Below are 22,125 nucleotides of genomic sequence, written 5' to 3'. Positions count from 1 at the left end.
GTCGCCGACAACATGGAGCTCGCCAAGGTGAATCCGGCTTTCCAGGACGTAGAAGACGGCGAGCCTGCGAAGGACATTGCCACCGCTGCTCCCGTGGAGCCGGAAGCGAAGGCGGTGGACCCCCCTGATGAGGAGTACACGCAGATCAAGCCGTACGCCGGCATGCCCAAAGAGGTGCTGCTGCTTTATTCGTCGCGGGCCTGCTACCGAGTCCTGCGGGAGATCCTGTTCTGGCTGATAGTGGCGTGCACGCTCACGCTGTTGGCACTCACCATCACCGTGGTGGCGCTGTCGCCACGCTGCCTCAGCTGGTGGCAGGTGTCCCCCGTCTACCAGGTGTACCCCCGCTCCTTCAGGGACTCTGATGGCGATGGAGTGGGAGACCTCAAAGGTGAGTCGGCATCACTGCATATCCTGGATACTTGTTGCTAGGCAGGATTCAAATGATAGTTTGATGTAAAGTTTTTGAAATCATGTCAAATTTTAATGAATGAGTAGTTGTGTAAATTTGAAGGGGGGGGCAAAATGACTTAATTTAAGGGTTCATTTAATGCAACAAATTTTGGAAAGCCTGTACTGGGTGAATTTCAGTCGCAACGCAACAGACACGTCCACGTCAAAATTTAGCAGTAATAAATTTATATATAATTGTGGACACTGGGATCAAGTTGTATTTTACAATTTTAAAAATGTGCAGCATTTCACAAGTTACTTTATGTTAAAGATTAGATATCTCTTAATATGAAAAGAAAAATGGACCGAGCTCTCACCAACGTCTTACAATTGCAATTATGCCATCTAGTGGCAGAAAAATGACCTCAACACAAATCGATATTACACTTGTTTTTTACAGTAGATTATGTCTTTAAATTTTAACTCAAATTGTGTCACTTTTATGTTAACAAGAGTATGAAAACTTGACGTTTTAGTGTACATTTAGAACAGATATAAAATATGCGATGAATCGTGAGTTAACTATTGAAATCATGCGATTAATTACGATTAAAAATTCGAATGCCTGGTTTGCACGTGTGCACTTGTCAGGCATTCAGGAGAAGCTGAGCCATTTTGAGTACCTGAACATCAAGTCTGTTTGGGTCAGCCCTTTCTACCGCTCTCCCATGAGGGACTCGGGTTACGACGTGGAAGATTTCCGGGCTGTCGACCCGCTCTTCGGCACCATGCAGGACTTCGATGACCTTTTGGCGGAGATGCACAAATTAGGTGAAGCCCTTAACCCCGTTCTCGGGACGCGACGGTGTCAACACTCTTTACAACAGGATGTGACTTTCTCCGCTTCCGCCAGGTTTAAAGCTCATCATGGACTTCATTCCCAATCACACCAGCGACAAGCACCGCTGGTTTAACATGAGTCGTGCCAGAGATCCGCACTACGACGACTACTATGTCTGGGCTGACTGCAATGCAACAGGACCCAAGCCCAATAATTGGGTAGGCTCAGGTCTAATCTACCAATCCCGAACGGAGAAGTTTGAACATCAAAGTAGCCTCGGGCTTGTGACATTCAAAGAAAATTCTTATTTTGAGTTCTGATTTACATCTCCACACTTCCTGTCATTCAGGTGAGTGTGTTCGGAAACTCATCGTGGACGTACGACGAGGTTCGAGGACAGTGTTACCTGCACCAGTTCCTCAAGGAGCAACCAGACCTGAACTTCCGAAACCCTCGCGTCCGCCAGGAGATGCTTGTAAGAAGACAGCAGCGCATGTGTGTGTGTGTGTGTGTGTGTTGTGGAGGTAACGTCGCATTTTCGAGTCGCCAATGGATCAGAAAGTGAAAGGAACCCTCGCCACAAGTAGCGAAAATCTGCCAGCAATTGCCTAGAGATGCCACAAGATGGCAGCAAAGCAATTGTCCATTAGAAAAGGCTTTGGCCAGACTAAAGCTCCTCAAATCACTTCAAACCAAGGTTATTATAGTTTTGGAATTTTCTTTTGAGTTGGTTTTTATTCCGTTTTGAGTTTTTTAAATTTAGTTAGTTTTAATTAGTTTTCAGGGTGGTTCTGGTAGTTTTGATTAGTTTTAGTTATTCAAAAAAATGCTTAGTTTTGTTAGTTTCAGTATTGTTTTTCGTTTTTTTTAATGTGTATTACTTGTACACCATATTTAATAAACACCCTGGCAAAAATGAAAAAAGTAACTCATTTATTACCTAGCGTTGCGTTTCGGCTGAGCTAAATAAAAAAGGCGACGTGGCAAACCATTGGAGCCAAAAGTCAAGCACGCAAAATTGTCGCCTAGGAACTACGTCATCTGGTGCTTTTCTATTGGCTGCCGCTAGATGACGTCACTTCTGTGTGGAACACTTTCAAACGTCCTTATTCCGGTTAATTAAATATACTTACAATCATCCCCAAAGACTAAAATGAAGGACATTTCGCTATAATTGTGGTCGTTTTGTAAACGTTAGTTTAGTTTAGTTTTCGTGAACTAAAATAACCTTGCTTCAACCATGAGCACAAAATGGTGAATAGACGAGCAGCAAAATGGATCGCTTGCGATCGTCACATGATGAAACACGGTTATGACCTGAGCCCTTTGTTGCTGAGATGTCATTTTCAGTTGACAGGCAAAATGGCCGCCACTGAGATGAATAAAACAGGCGGAATTTTCGTCTTAATTCATATTCCACAGTTAGTTTAGTCTAGTGCTGCTGCATAGAATATATTGTACAGATTTTTTTTTAAACTTAGTTTCTCCTCAAGATTGAAATGCTGTAGGTCATTTTTACGCAACATTTTAGCATTGTTACTTATCGAACAGAACATCCTCTCCCAGCAAAATCATTTTACTGCCAACGTTGTCTTGGCTACTTGGCGTCAACTGCTGAAACATCCCCAAGATATTACACATTAACTTGGATTTGTGCGCTTTTAACTGCTGTCACGCTGCTCAAAGTGCAAGTAAGAATTGCCCCCCTTGTGATTTTTTTTTTTTTTTTAACGCCTTCAATGTCAGGATATCATCCAATTCTGGCTGGACAAGGGAGTGGACGGCTTCCGCATGGATGCCGTCAAGTACCTGCTGGAGGCCGCGCACCTGAGGGACGAGCCACAGGTGGACCCCAGGAAGCCTCCCGTGAGTTTTGGCACCATCAGTTGTCTGCATAAGTATTTTGGCATTCAGTGAAGATATCACCTTTTTTTTTGTGTGTGGGCGGGAAGATTAGAGGCATATTTGAGTGGATTAACTGGTGGCGCTGCAGCATTATTATATTGCAGGATTGCACTCAAATCACTATTCAGGGCCAAGCTGCACTTCAGTGGCGTGTGATGGCTCCCCTGTCGCACACAATGAAGAGTTCATGTTATTAGCAAACACAACTCGGTGTGTCTTTTGTCAAACGATCCAGCCAATCAGAGGCAGGCCGCTATCTGCTATTACACATTATAGCAGACTTTTTTTTTTTAATTTTTATTATAGATAGGCCACTAAAGATGCACCTTCAAAAGTGAGCCGCAGAGTTCAAACTGCTGTTCCAGCAGAAAACGTTTCCTGAATGATTTTTTTTTTTTATGCACACACGTGTTACTGATAAACTTTTGAGATCTGATGCAAGACCGGTATCGCAAAAAAAAAAAGATGTTCCATAAAATGTACAATAGTCTCAACCCCAATCCCAACCAATTTGTACACTTTTATGGATACCGACCCCTGCTATCTGTGTCACAATTTTGTTGTATGGAATCATGTAAGTGTAATTACAGATTATAAGTAAAACAAAATAAAGCTATGAACTCTCACAAATGCTTTGTGTTGTTAACAAAAGTGAAAAAAAGAAAATCCCCGGTTTGCACCTGAATGAGACCTACACCTAAATTGAATGTGTAACCCGCAGGATTCTTTTTTTTTGGGGGGGGGGTCAACTTTACCTTTACGACTTTATCTTTAATCACGGGATTGGGACGGTGACAGGTTAAAAAGTTTGCAGGAGCAGTAGGGAAAAAAACAAAAAAAACTCAGACATATGTTTTTTTTAAATTTGGATTTGTATATATTTTTTGTATTTAAATGTAGCTGACCTCCAAAATAGGAGAGGTACGGGACTAGGAGTCATATGGTTTTACTGTGGTCCAGGACTGGGATGGATGGGATTTTTTGTGTGGGACGGAAGTGAGAATCCACTCCCTCTATTTTGAGGTTTTATAGTAAGGGAAAAACCGCTCCATGGTGAAAGTACTAAGCTAAACTTCTCTACATGCTGTCTTCCCATCACATTCCAAAAACAAGCTGTTAGCTTCACGGAAGACTATAACTGTCCATCAGTGTGAATGCAAGAGTTCTGCAATTGAATGGTGACCAGAGAACCTCCAGCCCGCCCACCAGCCTAGTGAGGACAAGCGATGTAGAAAAGGAACGACTGACTGTATGCTGTCCTGTTCCAGGAATCGGTGATGTCTGAGCGGGACCTCCACCACGACTTCACCACCACGCAGCTGGGCTTGCATGATATGCTGAGGGAGTGGAGGGCTCACATGGACGTCCTCAGCCGGGAACCGGGCAGATACAGGTAATATTGTGGTCAATTGTTAAAGGGATACTTGACTCGGTCAGCCATTTTCAGCACTAAAAAGGTCATATTTTGTCATTATTTTTCATGTACAATTTTAAAACAAATTTTTCCACTTGCTGTTGCTTCATGGCCCTGGCTGATTTCTTATACTCTGCTGCCACCTGCTGGCTGTTTTTGTAATAACTACCATTGCTTTTAGCGACCTCTTCAGGTCAAAGACTGCATCAAAGCCTTCTGTATGATCTAGCATTAAAAAAAACACTCACACACATAAAAAAACATAAATACATTTTTGGGGAGTGAATGACAAAGTATTAAAAAACGTATTTATATTTCATTTGCTCCCCCAAAAACGTATTTATACGTTTTTGGGAGCAAATGAGTTAAAGATGGATCACAATACAGGAAATGCGATTTTGGACCACCACATGCGTTATGTCTGTGCTTCAGGTTAATGGTGACCGATTCGTTTGATGGCCCCGAGGTGGAAAAGACCATGATGTACTACGGGACGTCTCTGGTGAAAGAGAGCGACTTCCCTTTCAACTTCTACCTTGTGGACTTGCCTGTCAACACCAACGGCCTGTGGGTCAAATATCTGGTGCATCTGTGGATGTCCAACATGCCCACCGGGCGCTGGCCCAACTGGCTGGTGAGTCGCAATCATTGCCTTATTAATCATCCTGACCGCAATGCAGTCAATTGTTCATTTTCCACAAATCAGGTCGGGAATCACAACACGCCTCGTGTCGTCTCCAGGGCTGGTCAGCGTTACACGCGGGTCATCAACATGCTCCTGCTGACGCTTCCTGGTACGCCCACCACTTACTATGGCGAGGAGATTGGCATGGAGGATGTTAACGTGACTGAGAGTCACTTTCAGGATTCAGCTGGCAGATACAATGCGGTAAGCAAAAACGCGTTTTGTGTCTGGTTGACTTTTGTATTATCAGGTGTCAGTTTTGCAGGCACTACATGACATCTTATCATATTATTATTTTATGTTCAATAAAAGTTTGTTTTGAACAATATTTGATTTTGTGTTTAAAAAGGATTATATTTGAAATACATTAAAAAAATTATTATATATATTTTTTTACAATATTTGATTAAAATATGTAGTCTGAAAAGTTCATCCCTAATAAAGTATGGTATCTAATGTTACAAAATTATTTTTGTAACATTAGAGAAATGCAAGGAAAATAAATAAGTTATACAATTTAATGAGCATCTAAATAACTATTAGGAACCAGAACTAGCTATTTGTAAAATGTTCCACAATTGATCAAAATGAAAGCCTTTTAAAAACCTTATAAATGCAATATATATATATATATATTTTTTTTTTTTTTGGGGAGGGGTAATTTAGAAATGTTTAATGTTTTCAAATTGTTTATGCCCTTAATATAAAACATTTTTGCTCTGTTTTTGTAAAGAAGAATGGTGTTTACATTAGGGATGCACAATAATGCTATTTTCAACTGCTACCGATAAATCAATCATTTAGAAAGTACCGATAACTGATAAGCAAGCCGATAATTGCTTGCAAAATTAACTTGAACACAAATATACTTTGGAGTCCACAGTCCAACAAATACAAATACATTTAAATATTGTATAAAGCACCATGAAGCTGAATTTTATTGATATCTCTGCTTCAAAGACAACCAGTAACTCATTTTGATATGATGCATCTTCTGTCAACACGAGGTCGCGCACATTATGACGTCACAAATATGCAACACTACCATAGGAGAGGGGAGGGGTTGAGGAGTTGGGCACAATTTGAGCCATAACCACAACAGATGATATAATATATATATATATATATATATATAATCAAAAGTGAACGTTATAATCTTGAATGAATGAATTTATTTCCAACACGTAGAAATCTTTGTAAAGACAAAACTATTTTTAATTGTCTTGAGCAGGTGTCAGGTGGAGCTCCTCAGCGTTCTCCAATGCAGTGGAGTCCTGATGCCAATGCGGGCTTCAACAACAAGACCAACGTGACCTGGTTGCCCGTGCATCCCAACTACAGAATTGTCAACGTGGAGGTACTCAACAGACCGACAAAAAAACATTCTATTTCAACAGCACATTGACTCGTTTCCACACGCCCTTCCCCAAGGTCCAGAAGCAAGACGAAGGCTCGGCGCTGTCTCAGTACCGCCGTCTCAGCCAGCTGCGTCAGTCGGAGCTGCTCCTCCAACGGGGCTGGTTCTGCTACGTCCACGCCGACCGCAACGTCTTCGCCTACCTGCGAGAGCTGGACGGGCTGGACCGCGCCTTCCTGCTGGTGCTCAACTTCGGCCGCCGGTCGGCCGTCACCGACCTCTCGGCGCTGGCGGAGCTGCCAGAGCGGCTGCGGGTTCTGATGAGCACCGACCGGGCCGACGACGGCAAAGCGGTCAGCAAGTCTGGGATCGCCACCGAAGCGGGAGAGGGTTTGCTGATTGAGTTTCCCGCCCGCGCTCGCTTTCACACCAACCACCAGGGGCAGTGTTACATCTCGGAGAAGGCCTGTTATTTGAGCGCCATGGACATTCTCTATACATGCTAACGTGCTCATCTTCGATTGGATCTCATTAGATGACTCAATAAGAAAGCAACCCTGCAGCCTCATCCCTTTGTTGTCCTGCTTTATCTTTTCCTCCTGCGTGGAGGACGAGGAGGTTCCAGGTCCAACTCCTTGTAGAGAAATGCAAGCTGGAGGGCTTCCTGTGGCAGGTAGGAAAGACGCTTTGACGCATTTACTCCTTAATGGATAACAAATCTAAACTAAGCAAATTGAAGATGAGCCTGAAGGAAACCTCCTCACTAATAAAATCAAGGAGTAGAGCTGTGCAATTCAATTCAATTACAATTTCAATTATTACACTCCACAATTACAAAATCAGCACACAAAAAAAGATTATTAATACAAATTTTGAGTTGTTTAAATGTATACATTTGCACTTTTTTTTTAAATTACCTAATACATTTTCATCCAAAAGGAACTTGCATAATTATAGCGTTTCAAAGAATTGTATAAGTCTTACTATTTTTTTACGTTTAAACATTTTCTTGTTTTGCACCAAAAAATAAATGATCCAAACAAGTGTGTTTTTGTTTAGGTAGCATTTGTACAATGTTTACATTGTGTATATTTAAAATGGTACTTGACCAGTTGCCCTTCTCTTTGTGGTATTTTCAAAATTAAATTAAAATGGCTGCAAAATCCTATCATATAAATTCACAAAAAAAATAATAAAAATGAAATAAATAAATAAATGCAAGGAACACTTCAAATGGCTCCAAAAACCTCCCTATCAAAAAAATTCACAAAAAAAACTCTATTCTTTCCAAACTATGCTGAGTTTCATTTGACTGCTTTTGACAGTTTTTACCTCCTCCAAAATGGACTCCCAGTCATCTGGTCCCATGTGATTGGCTCCAGGTTGGATATTCACGACTATATTCGGTTCAGGTCCTAAAAGAAAGTAAAGAGGGAAGACAAAAGCCAGTTTACAAAGTTCCCACTTCCTGTCTATCCACCTCTCACTCTCTCCCGTCTCCTCGTCCATCCTCTTTAAATTCCGATGATCTTTCCCCCCCAGCGCCCTGACCCTCCACTTCCCCATCTCTGCAGTTGCGGCTGTTTCACAAGCGCGGTCTTGACCTTGACAGCTCCCAGTCCGTGGCGTCTAATCTCTCGCTCTGATACACTATCTCTTTACCATGCTAATGGGCCTCCGCCGCTCGCCCTCCTCGCCATCAGCACTTTATCAAATAGACTCCCGAGAAGCCAGATTATGCGCACAAACGCAGACACCACCCACCCTCCCTCGCGCCACTGTGGGCGTATGAACAACTGAAGCCGGGTGATGCGATGAAGTCCGATAAGAAGCGAGAAGGGGAAAAGGAGCGCAATTAGCGAGCACGCGCATACACACACTGGACCGCAAGGTGACCTCCGCTTACGTTGGCATCGAATGGAAGCATTATGATTTCTGACATGGAGGACATCCCTTAACTCATTTGCTCCCACACACGTATAAATACGTTCCATTTTAAATATGACCATGCACCCAAAGACGTATTTATATGTTTTTAATGTTTTTTTTATGCGAGAGCATACAGAAGGCTTTGATGCAGCCTCTGAACCGAAGAGAAATATAATGGCAATGGTAGTTATTACAAAAACGGCCAGCAGGTGGCAGCAGAGTATAAGAGATCAACCAGGGCCATGTTGCAAAAAGCTCTTTTCCCCACTGTTTTAAACAGATTTGTGAATAATGATGAAACTTAGCTAGCTATATTCTAATGCTAATAACACATAGAAATATACTTTTTTTCTGACGAAAGAAGAGACTAATGTTTCTATAGCAATAGAACACAATATTCTGTGGGCCTTGCAAAATCCAGTAAAACAGCTGGGAACGAAGGGGGTTGCTTCAGTGAAAATGGCTGCGAGTCAGTGAATTCACAACATTACGCATGCACCTGATCTAGCCGCCATTCTGAAGTGAGTTTGCGCTGCTTCCTTTAACTTCTCAGCGTACTTCAGGGTTCCGGCCAGAGGTGTCCTGTTGTCGTCGGCGTAGGCCGTAAGCAGCATCGACGGGTAGCGCTAAAAAGAGGGTTTGGAAAAGAAGTGTTTAAATAAATTAAAACACGTTGTAAATGTGCAAAAACTAACTGCTGTCATGAAATGTTTAGAGAAAACTGTATCGTGTGTACATTCCGATAAAAACAACAACTTCAAATTAGTAAGATAATGGGGTGGTAAGGTGTGCACTTTTTTTTTTTTTTACCTGAGGAGTAATGTTGTGAACTGGGCAATAGGAGGCGATGCTGAGCCTGTGTTGCGGGTTTTCCAAAGGGTCCCCCCACTCTTCCCTGTCCTCCACCGTGAGAGGCAGTTTGGGGTCCTCCATCGTTCCCAGCACATCCAGGAAAGGACTCTGTCAAATGATGAAAATATGCCAGCGGCTTTAGAAGACAGTCAACAAAATCGTTGTTCAGCATTTACCACGCAGTCATAGAGTAGATTTTTCAGCAATTGATTTGTTTTTTTGGTCGGGAAAAGAGAGGCAAATTTAGAGTTGCCCACCTTTATTGCTACCTGCATGGAAATGCAATTCATCTATCAAACAATCAAATTTTAAAATCAGATTAATCACATCTTAGAATTTTGATTAATCGCGATTAGTCGCTTCATTTAAAAGGCTTTTTTAATGAACATTTTTTTGCCAGCTAAATTTAAAGAGCACCTGTTATGTGTTAACTTTTTCGACATTAATTGTTATGACGACGTCTTCAAAAAAAAGATTTATCCACTGCACACGCTCATCCTTTTTTTTTCTAATCAGTTTATTACTTGCATAAAATGGGAAAAAATTACCCCAATAGTTTGACATGAATAAATATTCTGACTCATACGCAAACATTTATTAAATGCTGTACTTTAATGCATGGAGTTATGTTTATTGCTCAAACATAACTTGTGCTTCCTTTTCCCTTTATATTAATAGTGCTGCTTATTATGAAGTGATCTGAAACGAGTCCAGTGTCACGTATCTGAAGTGTGTACCTGCAACATGACCGCCCGCATCATGTCCGGCCGTCTGTTACACAGCGCCCCCACCGGCACGGCCCCGGCACTGCGGGCGGTGAGGACGGTCCTCGAAGGGCTCGAGACCCCCAAGGAGAAGAGATGATCGAGGCAGGCTTGAAGGTCCTCCACTGCTCTGTGCTTCCCCTCGACACGAGCTCGTCTCTGCCACGTCAGCCCGCATTCTCCTCCCCCTCTACGCAACATGTCCGTCAATGCAAACGTCCATTTCTATCACGCCGCTGGTGATGGTGGTGGATGTTACCTTATATGGCAGTAGGCCAGAGCCCAGCCCTGTTCCAGCAGAAACCGTTTCTCCGGGCAGAACCGCATGTTGACGTCCCGGCCGTACGCTCCGTAGACGTGTACCAGCAGAGGTGTGTTTTTCGTGCGTGCCACATCGTGAAACAGCGTCACTGGCACTAAGGTACCGTCCTACACCAGGAATACAGTATTACTGTCTTTTTTTTGCCCAAATGATAGTGGCACAAGTCTGGGTAAATACAGAGGGTCGCGTCAGGAAGGGCATCAGGCCTAAAACCAAACAATTATGATGAGCGTTCATCCTAAGAAGATAAAAAGAAAAGATTTCAATATATTAATATTAATGTTATGTCTCTTTTTTTTTTAAAGCTCCATTTTTTTTTATTATAGCTTTTGACTTTTTTTTAGTAATGTTTTATTTCAAAGAATGTGTGCAAGAAAAATGAAAAATAAATAAAAAATAGTGCTGTAACATAATTTGAATATAAAAATGCAATTTTTGATGGAAAATTTTGGAAGAAAGAAAAAATTTGTATTTTTTTATTTAAAATTAAGAAACAAAACTTGAAATAAAATTTAAATGAGAAAGTTTGAAAAAATACATTTTTTAAATTGAAAATAACACTTGGTTAATTAATGTTGGAGATGATTTAGAGTGTTATTTTATTTTAAATAAATAAAAATAAACGTTCCCCCTGAATTTTTCTTTCAAATTGATTATTTCAAGTGTTACTTAATTTTAAATAAAAAGATGTCTTCTTTCAAATTTTTTTCATCAAAAATTGCATTTTTAAATTCAAATTAAATTAGATCAATCTTTTTTTATTTTCATTTTTCTTGCACACATTCTTTGCAATAAAACATTACAGCCAGTACATTCACAGTGAAATGTTGAGGTAGCCAAAATATTAGAAACGACTCCCCAGGATGCAAAATGCAGGAGTAATTAATGATGCGTTTATGATTGAACTTTTATGGAATTTTTGTAACACGGTATTAAAACTTATATAAAAAAACGCTTGTTGGTACCTGGCTGCAGGCCTTCAAGCGTGCAGTGATGTCATTCCCGTGGTCCTTTGGAAAGCGAGAGGGCGTGTCTCCCGAGCCTGATGAAAGGAGGCCTTCCTCGGGGTAAAGATGGTAGGATAGCGGCGGACAAACTGGAGAGGAGATCAGAAACTCCAATGTGCCGCGTTGGTCTGCAAATCCTGGACGCTTGGTTTCAACGACGCTTGCCCAGGAGGGCAGCTTCAAGTATGCAAGTCAGTGAGTGGAATACAGTAAAACATTCAAAAACAATTTTATTTGATTTTTTTTTTACCTGCAGAGTATATGCTTCCTTTGGTCGGGTGAGCGGGACAACAATAAACTCAAGCTTGTGGCTTGTCGTCACGGCAACCAGTATGCAGTGGTCCCCGACCACATCCATGTCTTTGAGCACAGTGTCGGGACGTGGGGTGAATATGGCGTCCCATGACATCATTGAGGGCTCAGAGAGGGGGGCCTTCACCACCTTGAATGATTAAAAAAATATATTTTTTTTTTAGCCTACAGCTGAGGCACGAGTTTAAAATGATCCAATTTGTCATTATTACACACTCTACCTGATATTCCCATCCAGGCCCCGTGTTGGCGAGTATGATCAAGTTGCGCCTCCAGTGTTCTACGTAGTACAAAAGCTCCGGCTGGCGCGCCTGAACCAGGGCGGGTTCCAGATGGGGGTCCGAAACGTCCACGAGCAACACCTCCGAGCTGCTCCTGCTGCTGCCGGTAATGATCAGCAAGTGGCCGTCTCTCGAGAGGGACACCTCCACAAAAACACTGAGGTGGGGAAATACCGTTAACATTTAGCATACAGTATTATATATTAACTCATTTGCGCCCCCAAAATTTATAAATATGTTCTATTTTAAATATTATCATGATCCCAAAGACATATTTATACTAGAGCATACAGAAGGCTTTGAGGCAGCCGAACTGAAGACAACGCTTAAAGCAATGGTCGTTATTACAAAAATGGCCAGCAGGTGGCAGCAGAGCAAAAGAGATCAACCAGGGCCATATTGCAAAAACGTTTTGTGAAACATTATGAAACTTGGCTATATTCTAATGCGAATTGCTGCAATACAGAAACAGATAGAAATATACTTTTTTTTTTCCTGATGAAAGAAGAGACTAATGTTTTTATAGCACTAGAACACACTATTCTGTGGGCCTTGCGAAATCAGCCAAAATCCAGTAAAACAGTTGGGAGCGAAGGGGGTTGCTTCAGTGAACATGGCTACTAATGAATGAGTTAACTCCTCCCATTTTGCAAGTATTCTATTATATCTATGCTACATGTAAATGAGTCCGTATAGAGCTTTTATAACTGTAAATTTACCTCAAACGACTCCGACGCTCAGCCTTAACGACTGAATCACTGTCAACAAAAGTGAGTACACCTCTATGTGAAAATAGCCTCTGGAACGAAAATCTCCCAGTAATTGCCGCTTTTTAAAAAAAGGTTTATAAATGCCACAAGATGGTGGCAAACCACTACGTTTTTATTAGACTGGGCTAAAGCCTGACTAAATGGAGCTCCTCCCATCACTTCAACAAAGTTCCTTGGCTCCAAAGAAATACTTTTATATTGAGAGGATTTAGGCCTGAGCACAAAAACAATAGGTACATATATATAACAATAATAATAATAATTAGTGAGCAGGTGAATTTGTTAATGTACTACTAACACAAGAGGGATTTTTTTTTAGGTTGTTTAAATGTCACACTCAAAAAGGTGGTAGACTTAAGATTGTTTAAACTCACTCCGGCTGTGATTCCTCATACACGGATCGTATCGTGCTGCCATTTTGTGTCAGGTCCAGACGATACACTTTTTGGCATTTCAAACCTTCCTGGATGGTGTAAAACAACACCTCATCTGTGGCCCACTCTTACGAGACACAAACATCACGTCATAAATTTGTTGACATTGTTCTACTTATTAAAGCCGTTTTTTAAAAAAAGTACCAAAGCTGAAGACGTCGTCCAGTGTGAGTACGTTTCTTTGGCCGAGCTTCACAATCACGCACCTGCAGAGTTACATGTCACATGACCTCATGCATTCATTTGAACAGAACAGAAAAATGTGTCAATATTCTCTTCTGCAGTATTGACCTCATTGTTTGGGTGTCATGCGTCTTCACAGTGGCGGCAAGATGCGTCTCCTGGGGGGAAAGTCGGATTCTCTGCACAGTCCACTCTTGTGCCTCCTCACCTGCAGAGATCCATCCCAGGTCCAGAACTCGCTCTGGTTCCGACTCGCCTGCGAGCAAAAATGGTGCTTTTATTAGCAATAAAGTTGAAAAGCCAAGAACTGAATTTCAGATCAGTGAGCAATAACGCTCAAAATTATAGAAAAGAGTATGAAAAATAAAAAACTATAAGAAAGTATAATTATTAATATTGCAAAAATGCAAACTTGGGGAAAAAAATACAAAAATTAGGATTTTTTTTTTTTTTTTAAATTGAAATATTAAAATGTTGATTGAAATATAACAAATAGAAAAAATATTGATTGGGCAAAAATACAACATTAAGTAATTTAGCCTGAAAAAAAAAGGTAGACAAAAATAAAAAACTTGGGACAAGACAATACCAAATATTCCACAAAAATAAGCTAATATTAGGAGAGAGAAAAAACCTACGAAAATACAAAGTGTCTTCATTTGTCTTAAAATATTGTATGGAACGCCCAAATACTTTTGATCCCCTATTGTGCATAATTTATGCATCATAAATTGTCTGTTAAATGTCCTAATTTTGCATTAAAGATGCAATAATGCCTACAATTCATATCACGTATTGATTGTTTGGGGTGCATGCGTCATAGGTGCGTACTTTTTTTCTTTTCCATTCTGTAGATGCCGTTTCCTTCCAGAAAATAAACATGATGACGAGCATACACCTGTCAAGACAGATCAGATGGAATTTGAGAATTATGTTGTTTAACTTAATAGGAGGTCATTCACCGGGCGTTCCTCAATGATTACCGCTGAGTGGTCAGGTACTTTTGAGAACCTGCTGTAAGTTGCCTTCAGATGTCTCTTGAAACACACCTTCAAGTCCTTGTAGCGCTCCAGATCACGACTGAGATGGTGCAAGGGTGTTTCCTGAAAATAGGAAACTTTTTAAAACACTTCAAAAAGTTAACCAAATTGGACGTTTCCAGTTTCACAGTGGTCCATAAACGCAGCATTGATCCGATTTTTGGCCTCACTTACTTTCGTGTAGGAACGACAAATGACACGCTTCGTGACATAAACATCCTTACAACGTGACCGAAATGTCACAAAACGTGCTGCTAAACGGAGTACAGCGAGAACAGACATTATTCTACTTCACATTTCCTCCGCCGTCCTGAAGGAAATATATCAGCGGCCGTGCTTCCTTAAACAAAGCCGGCTGCGGATGACGTAGGCGGAAATTTCAGACAAAAGAAATCGATACCAGATTTGCCCTGTAGCTTGTTTCCTCCTTAAAATTGAGCTCGATTGCTCTGAAAGCTACGAACATGTCTGAAACATCCATAGTTTACGGAAGTAGCATGAATCTTTTAACAGGTGACGCCAATGCAGCCGACAACATTCGCGTCGGTGTACTTTTTATGAACAAAAACGCCCTCCTTTTTTCAATATCACTGCATCTTTTCCTGGCAGCTCTAATATTAATTTGGACACGTTCCAACGTCATTTTGAAAGGAGAAACATGAACGAGGACGCTGCAAATTCTCAAACATCTCACGATGGGGTTAGTGCAGATGTCGCCCGAGCCAGGTGGACCCTCCTCAGACAGGTAATGCTGGACTTTAAAACATGTGTTTGTTAACGATGCCAAAGCTATAAACAAAATACGATTAAGCCTACGTGTGTTATTGGATTTAAGTGGTATGTTATTATCTGGAGACAGGAGGTAATGTATGATTGATTTCCCTTCTTAAGTCAAGGATGCCATCGTGTATTTTATTATATATGTCTGAATAATTGTAAACAATGCTCTGGTTCGTCCAAATAGCCCAAAAATCAAGAATTGCTTCACACACCCAATTTTATGCCATGCTGAAATTAGCCAGTTTTGAGGGGGTGGCCCTGTATCACGCAAATGAGCCGGCCCTCATCCTCATATAATGGTGAGTCAAAGGCCAAGACATAGAGCCCTGTCTAATTGGAAAATAGTGTTTTGCCACCATTTTGTGGCAATTCTGATCTTTTTTGAGGGGAAGCATCAGTTGCTCACGAATTGTGATCATTTGCGGCAACGCTCAATATTTATTCACTTTATATGGTATCACACCAGTATACAAGCAGTGAAATGTAAATGAGTCATAAAATGTCCCCTTTACGTTATTGCATTTTATAGCAACTTTCCATGACATTTTATATTTTGAATGTTTTTAATTATTTGTCTTTGTTACTTTGCTTCGCAGCTAAGCTAAAATGCTCATTTTAAAAATGTTTTTTTTATTTTTTATTGACCCTCAGGTTTTGCGTCAGAAGCAAGTGGACATCCCGGAGGTCAAACAGGCGTCTGTCCGTAGGTTCGCTACCTTTGACCTCTTCGGCAGAACGAGGTCCGTGTCCCACAACCCCGCCGACACCTCAGAGGAGCAATGGGTGGAGTACAGAAGTGTCTTTTTTTCAGAGTACGGCGCCTTTCTCAGGTACACACACTTGAGTCCACGTCAACGCACATCCGAAACAGAACGTGAGCTTACCTGCAATTGTTTTCAACATTTTAGGGACGACCTGGGTCCTCTCCGGGTTAACGAAGTGCTCAACAGCTTCGACAACACCGGCAATGTCTGTGAGTACCCTTTGACTTCCTTACTTGACTATGTGTCATGTGTTATTATATGCTATTACACGCACACACGCACACAATCCAAAGCCCAACGTTAAGTGAGCCTCATGCTGTGTTCAGCTAAGCAAATGATTGACGCTTTGATGTTGTTTGGCGTATCATGTGCTACGCTTCAAATGTCCTTCACATGGAAGTGGACAGCAGTTGCTTCTTATCGGTTGAGTGTTTTGTGAGGATGAATGATTTGAAAGGAGACAGGGGGAGCGCTACAGAGAGAAAGAGAGTGCTATTTTTTTTACAGGTGAGTTCTTTTTGGCACTCCCAAAAAGTCACTTTTCATTGCAGTAATTATAATTCAGTTCATTATTATGATCTAACAGCGTTGTTAATACTTGCAATTAAGAGTTATCTCATTTTGTGTGGCGTTCTATAGATTAGCTGTGTCAAACATATGGCCCGTGGGGCAGAAGTGGCCCGTCATTGGATCCAATCTGACCTGTGAGGATAGAACACACATTTTTCAATAAAATGAACTGTTGTTGCTAATTGTGTCCACTGGAAGGCGCACCGACAACCACTTAACCTTAAACCTACAGTGACTTCTGAAAATCTCTCACCTTTGTTTGTATGACGTGAACAATCAGTTGACGTGATCAATATTTCTAGTTGGGTGCTGACATTTATGTAAATTTAAAATGATTTCTAGATCACGGCAAGTACGTTCCATATATATGTAGATCCACTGTGGTCCCTTTGTTGCACTTGTGTAAATACGCACCCAACACCACAGGATAATCGCTCAGGATAATCTTTTAGAGCTATCCGATAATTAGTTCCCATGATCCAATTGTACATTGGTGACGATTCCTGCAGTGGAAATGGGGTCTAAATTGCATCTGTCAAGAATCCAGACTAGTTTGAAGGTTAACTTAGTTTGCGATCCGCTTGAAGTCGTACGCTCAACTGCCTTCCATTACCGCCGAAGCGCAAGTTGCCTCGACAGACTCCCCTTTACTTGCGATCCATTCATCAAGAGCCTCCTTCTGTGCCCAGCCACGCTTGAAAGCCATGCCATGTCAAAGATTATAGGTTAGCGTTAACCAGCCAGATGGCACGGCAGGAGTCTGGGTCAAGGGTGAAGGCCGTAACTGGAGGCGACTTCCCCCCGTGCGGACAACAACCGCAGCCTAACACAACAGTCCTCACTTGTCCGCAGAAACTGCGCCAAGGAGACAATCGCATCAAATCAGAAGACAAGGGTCATCATGCCTCGTAGGACATGATGGGACTTCGTACTTTATCGTCCCGCTTTTAGTCCTCCCCTGTGTTTTTGCTTCCTCTCAGCTGGAGTCATGCTTGGCCAGATGGGTAAGTGAAGTTCCTGACTCGACTGGTGGATTAGCACAGCCGGAGATGAGAGCATCTATTGAGTGAGGGGAGAGGAAGGCTGGGGTGGTGGTCTGGGGGGGGGGCATGCCAGAGGTGATTCGCTTGTCTTTCTTTCCCGCTGCATGGACGCGTCGTTATGGCGAGGTCATTTACAGATCAGCTTAGAAAATGATTTGCTTGAGAGCGCGCCTATAGAGGAACACGTCAATCTGAAGTCCATGTATGTTTATTAGGAGTCCACAAAACCTCTCCCCCAAAAACTCTATTACTAGCTCTCCTTAGCTTGGAAAGCCCCCGACACTCTTCGGACCGATTACAACTAAATTGGATGAAGATCTATCTATCTAACTCCCTGTTCCCGAAACTGAACAGGAAGTCGGCCATTTCGTTTTAAAGCAGCCATTTTGGGCCCGTTCCACAGACTCGTACTTTGTGTAACTCGCCCAAATGTGACAAAATGCCCAAGAAGAAGAACGCGGAGTGCTCTGCTTGCTTTACGCATACTTTTAATGTGAACAGTACTTGGGCCACAACTGATGACGTTGCGTAAGTTCACAAGGATGCAAGAACGGACAAAAACGCCAGTTGAGAAATGGCTCATTTGAAGCGGGTATCCCCGGACACCCTCGGGATCTTGTTCAGGATGCCTCCCCGGAGATGTGTTAGGGGCATGTTCTAACCCTAACCCTCGGCTGGCCCGGGAACACCTTGGGTCAGCCCGGAGGAACCGGTCTTCCCAGCTAAAGCTGCCGCCCCCCACGACCCAACTCCGGATAAGCGTGAGTAAATGGATGGAAGGCCTCAATGGACCCTGGACAAACGGGTGATGCAAAATTGCAAAACTTTGTTTTCCCTCCGAAATTGAAAAAAGGCGTCAGCCATTTGGGTTTCGGAGACGCCATCACGGGCTCTTTCCTGGGGCTTCTACTTTGAGGAACTCCGGCTAGGCAATTCACCCAAATGAGCCCCGATCAGAACCAGATTCTCCTAATCTGATGGGTTGTGCTCAATTGCCAACCCTTTTTTGCATACACCATCTAAGTATGGACTTGAACTATCCAACTGTAAGGTACTTCCACCCGAATTCCTTGTGGCGACGGGATGTCCCATTAAAAACGGCACACTTTACACATGAATGAACTGCTAGTTAAGAATTTGACCCACTGAAGTGAGGATCTGAGAGGTTGTCTACGGCAGTGGTCCTCAACCCTGGTCCTCAGGGACCGGTATCCAGCCTGTTTTCCATGTCTCCCACAGCCAACACAGGTGGAGATCGTTATCAGCCTTCTCCAGAGATTGCTGATTAGCTGATGATATGAATCACCTGTGTTGGCTGCGGGAGCCATGGCAAACAGGCTGGATACCGGTCCCTGAGGACCAGGGTTGGGGACCTCTGGTCTACGCCATCAATTTTGGTGAAACATGGTGTCAGGAAAGCTTACGTGCCTGTCGAAGATCACATTGATGATGAAGACTCCACCCAAAAGAGGTGCATCCTCATTTACCTTTTGGTGACCGATTTTGTACTTGAATCAACTAAATCCAAACCGTGGCTACCTGGCAAATGGGCCACACCAAATTGCCAAGCTGTTTTTACCTTCCTCGTTTATTGTGAGTGGAGGATTCGCCATGAAAAAGGAAACCCTAATAACTCGCCTGTGCGTGATCATATCGAGATCGAACCATCAAAGAAAGCAAAGTGGACCATTCATGAAACCGCGTCGAAGCAACTCTCCATTGGGCGAAAGCGCCGTTAGATAGTGATGGACAAATGAAGCTTCATGAAGCACTTGTGATACTTTTTGACTCCTCTCAATGGCACTCTTGGTTTAAAGATGTAGTGGAAATTTTATAAATTTCTATTGCACTAGCAGTTACCTTTAAACCAAGATCATCATCTAGAGAAGTAAAAAAAAAAAGAAAAAATAGCGCAAGTGCTTCATGAAGCTTCATTTTCCCGTCACTACCCTTAGATGAAGCTGAAGGTAATGCAGCGTGTTAAGGACGGTCCTTACACCTAAGCGCCCATGTGTGCATGTGCGTGGAGGAGATCTTGTTCCTCAGACAATGAGCCGACCCCCCCCCCCCCCCCGCCCCCCCGACCCAACCCCTGCTCTTCATCCCATGTTTGGGACTAGCAATGCGTGAGATCAATTAGGGCTGGTTGAGAGGAGGCTCTGAAAGGACCAGAGGTGACCCCGTCACAGCCCTGGGGTCTGCTTGTGTTTCTGCTGCAAATGGGAGAGGAAGCCTTCTAAGTACACACATACCAACTCATGTGCACCCCTCACAATGACATGCTAGCTCCCCCCCCCCACCCCTTGCAAAAAAGTGTCACACATCCGCCACTGCATCTGGTGTACCTTCGCCACCTTCCCCTTCGCTATCTTGCTAATCCCTCGCCCCCGAGGTGTGGACAAGCCCGGATCCTTAGGGGTCCTTGTCCCCGTTCAATAGCTGGCTAAAAAGCCCGGCCGGATTAGGCCGCTAGCCCTAAAACGCAGACTCAGCTTTAAATTGCTACCCCCTGTCGACATGACCCGGTCTCCCTCTTTCTCTCTCCTCTGTGCTTTTGTGTTTGCGCCGCTGCTGAGCATGTATGCGAACAATATGTGACGTCTTAGCCGACAATGGGCCGGAGTCAATGGTTTCACTTCCATGCGTGGAGAGCAGACAAGGACTTGCAATCACGGGCAATGGAGAGTGTAACATCTTTACAATTCCGTTTAGTTGCGAGATCGGCTTGTCCGACTGTTTACACGAGTTTCCAAGCAATTTGCCTCAGCTGCCACGTTTGGCAACGGAGACCTGATCATTTCGATCTGAGGATTTGTGATTCCATGCGGTTTTTGGTCAATCTCGAACCAGTCAGTGCGTCCACATGTTCATATTAGAAGTACATTAGCGCTACAGATAATGGATGGATGATGGAAATATGTTTCCTGCAAAAGACCCCACACATAGTAACAAAACTCTCCCTGACAATTAAGAGTTCTGTACCCCCCCCCCCCCCCACCCCGTCCCAAAAGACCAAGTCCCAAGACTGATCTATGGGGACGAAAGAGTAGTAGGAGATGACTTAAGATAAGTTGTTACCTAGAGGTGTTGAAGGACAGAAACATCCAAAACCTGCAGGACTCTGGCCCTCAAGGTCCAGGATTGGGCAAGCCTGTTTTAGAGACATCCAACAATCAGGTCTTTCTGGACAAAAGGGTGATTGGGGCTCCAGATTGACCCGACGATCAGAACCCTCATCGTCGTCGTCTCCATTTTGTGTTGTTGAAGTTCTATCTTGTCGTTCCATCTTTGGTCGCACCTCCAGACCACTTCAAGCGATGGGCTTGAACTGCTTTATACTGAAAAAACTGAAGAATTGGTACAAGTTTGACCCCGCTACTATCTGGTCCTTCAGTTTGGGTCAATTCTTGGCTTCATCTGTATTCTAAGAACGTATTCATCCATAGAGAAGTCGTCCTGTGACTGCAGTCACATTTGCAGCTCATTACGTGTGAGCAGCTGGATTCGTTTTTTTCCACCGCGCTGATCACGGTGAACTTTTTGAACTCTGACCCTGCGACCTTCCTCCGCTTCCCTGCCCATCAGCAGGAGCTCGCCATTGTGACCCCGGGGGCGATTTTGTCCTGGCTGTTTTTCAAGAGGGAGTCGGAGGTGTGCTGCGAGGGATCCGCGTTTTCGCCAAACGGTCGTCTGGCCCCGAGGGTTGGGGCCACTAAGAATACACCATAGGTGTGTTTTTGCGTCAGGGTTTGAGGCGGTGAGCCTTGTTGACATTGCAAGGCTTTTGGCTCAGAGGACCGCGGCGGGGCTTTGAGGTGACTTCAGGCAAAGATCACACGTGTTGAAATCGCTCACTGGAAGCCATTGATGCAATTAGGCTCATTTTGTTTTGTCTTTCCACGTGAAAGAATTCTAATGCTTGTCTTAGCCGCAGCTGCTACGTGGAAACGGCCGTCTTTGTCCCGGTTGTCTCTCGTAAACGTCAACTGTCGTCCTGGCCTTTTGAACACTCGTTTGAGGGAAGGCGGATTTTCAAACTACCGTTGATTTATAGCCGCCGTCTGACTGTTAGGCCGGCCCCTCCTTTTTTAATGATACCCCATGGGGTGCTCTCATCGACGAGGGGGGCTGTGAAATACCCCCACGGACACCTGGATTAGGTGTTCCTAATGCAGTGGCCTGTAACTTTTGCTGTGTGTTTGTCGTCTTGCGTATAATGTGATGTATCAGGTGCCCCCCCCCCCCCCACCCATCATATTCATGTTGCATAATTATGTCGACTCATGGTGGCGCGGTGCTAATTATACCTCGTTAGATAATAGCACATGACGAGATCTGGCAGGCGCACGCACGCACACACACACACACACGCACACACACACACACACACACACACACACACACACACACACACACACTCAGACGGTTGTGTCAATGACAAGGTTTGCGCCCCCCCGTCGCGCTGTTTATAACACGTTC

The 22,125-nt window shown here is 43.2% G+C and overlaps 3 protein-coding genes across 4 annotated transcripts in view; 2 read left to right on the top strand and 1 right to left on the bottom strand.

The window, feature by feature from the left end:
- Window positions 1–12: 12 nt before the first annotated feature.
- slc3a1 (solute carrier family 3 member 1) lies at window positions 13–7,101 on the top strand. The gene is made up of 10 exons (XM_077581336.1): window positions 13–391; window positions 1,045–1,224; window positions 1,307–1,452; window positions 1,584–1,709; window positions 2,981–3,100; window positions 4,408–4,532; window positions 4,986–5,187; window positions 5,260–5,442; window positions 6,470–6,595; window positions 6,670–7,101. The coding sequence occupies exons 1-10, from the start codon at window positions 13–15 to the stop codon at window positions 7,099–7,101; spliced, it is 2,019 nt and encodes a 672-aa protein (XP_077437462.1).
- Window positions 7,102–7,117: 16 nt separating this feature from the next.
- On the bottom strand, window positions 7,118–14,854 carry prepl (prolyl endopeptidase like). Of its 2 annotated transcripts, none has more exons than XM_077581334.1 (15): window positions 14,664–14,854; window positions 14,433–14,552; window positions 14,281–14,347; window positions 13,558–13,705; window positions 13,411–13,472; window positions 13,207–13,333; window positions 12,003–12,219; window positions 11,720–11,911; window positions 11,428–11,646; window positions 10,400–10,569; window positions 10,114–10,330; window positions 9,335–9,484; window positions 9,024–9,150; window positions 7,928–8,010; window positions 7,118–7,259 (listed from the first exon to the last, which is right to left on the bottom strand). In XM_077581334.1, the coding sequence occupies exons 1-15, from the start codon at window positions 14,769–14,771 to the stop codon at window positions 7,182–7,184; spliced, it is 2,085 nt and encodes a 694-aa protein (XP_077437460.1). In that variant the 5' UTR covers window positions 14,772–14,854; the 3' UTR covers window positions 7,118–7,181. The 2 variants fall into 2 exon arrangements, with proteins under 2 accessions (XP_077437460.1, XP_077437461.1); XM_077581335.1 differs by having other exon boundaries at window positions 14,499–14,552.
- Window positions 14,855–14,988: 134 nt separating this feature from the next.
- camkmt (calmodulin-lysine N-methyltransferase) overlaps window positions 14,989–22,125 on the top strand; it is a 98,703-nt gene continuing 91,566 nt past the window's right edge. Inside the window, exons 1-3 of the mRNA XM_077581345.1 lie at window positions 14,989–15,234; window positions 15,921–16,099; window positions 16,178–16,242. Of these exons, the coding sequence (XP_077437471.1) occupies window positions 15,148–15,234; window positions 15,921–16,099; window positions 16,178–16,242 (331 nt within the window). The 5' untranslated portion in view covers window positions 14,989–15,147. The remainder of the gene's footprint in view (window positions 15,235–15,920; window positions 16,100–16,177; window positions 16,243–22,125) is intronic.

The sequence above is a fragment of the Vanacampus margaritifer genome, chromosome 12, assembly GCF_051991255.1.
Source record: "Vanacampus margaritifer isolate UIUO_Vmar chromosome 12, RoL_Vmar_1.0, whole genome shotgun sequence".
NCBI lineage: Eukaryota > Metazoa > Chordata > Actinopteri > Syngnathiformes > Syngnathidae > Vanacampus > Vanacampus margaritifer.
Note: the sequence above shows the minus strand (reverse complement) of the source record. Positions and strands in the feature narration are given on the sequence as shown.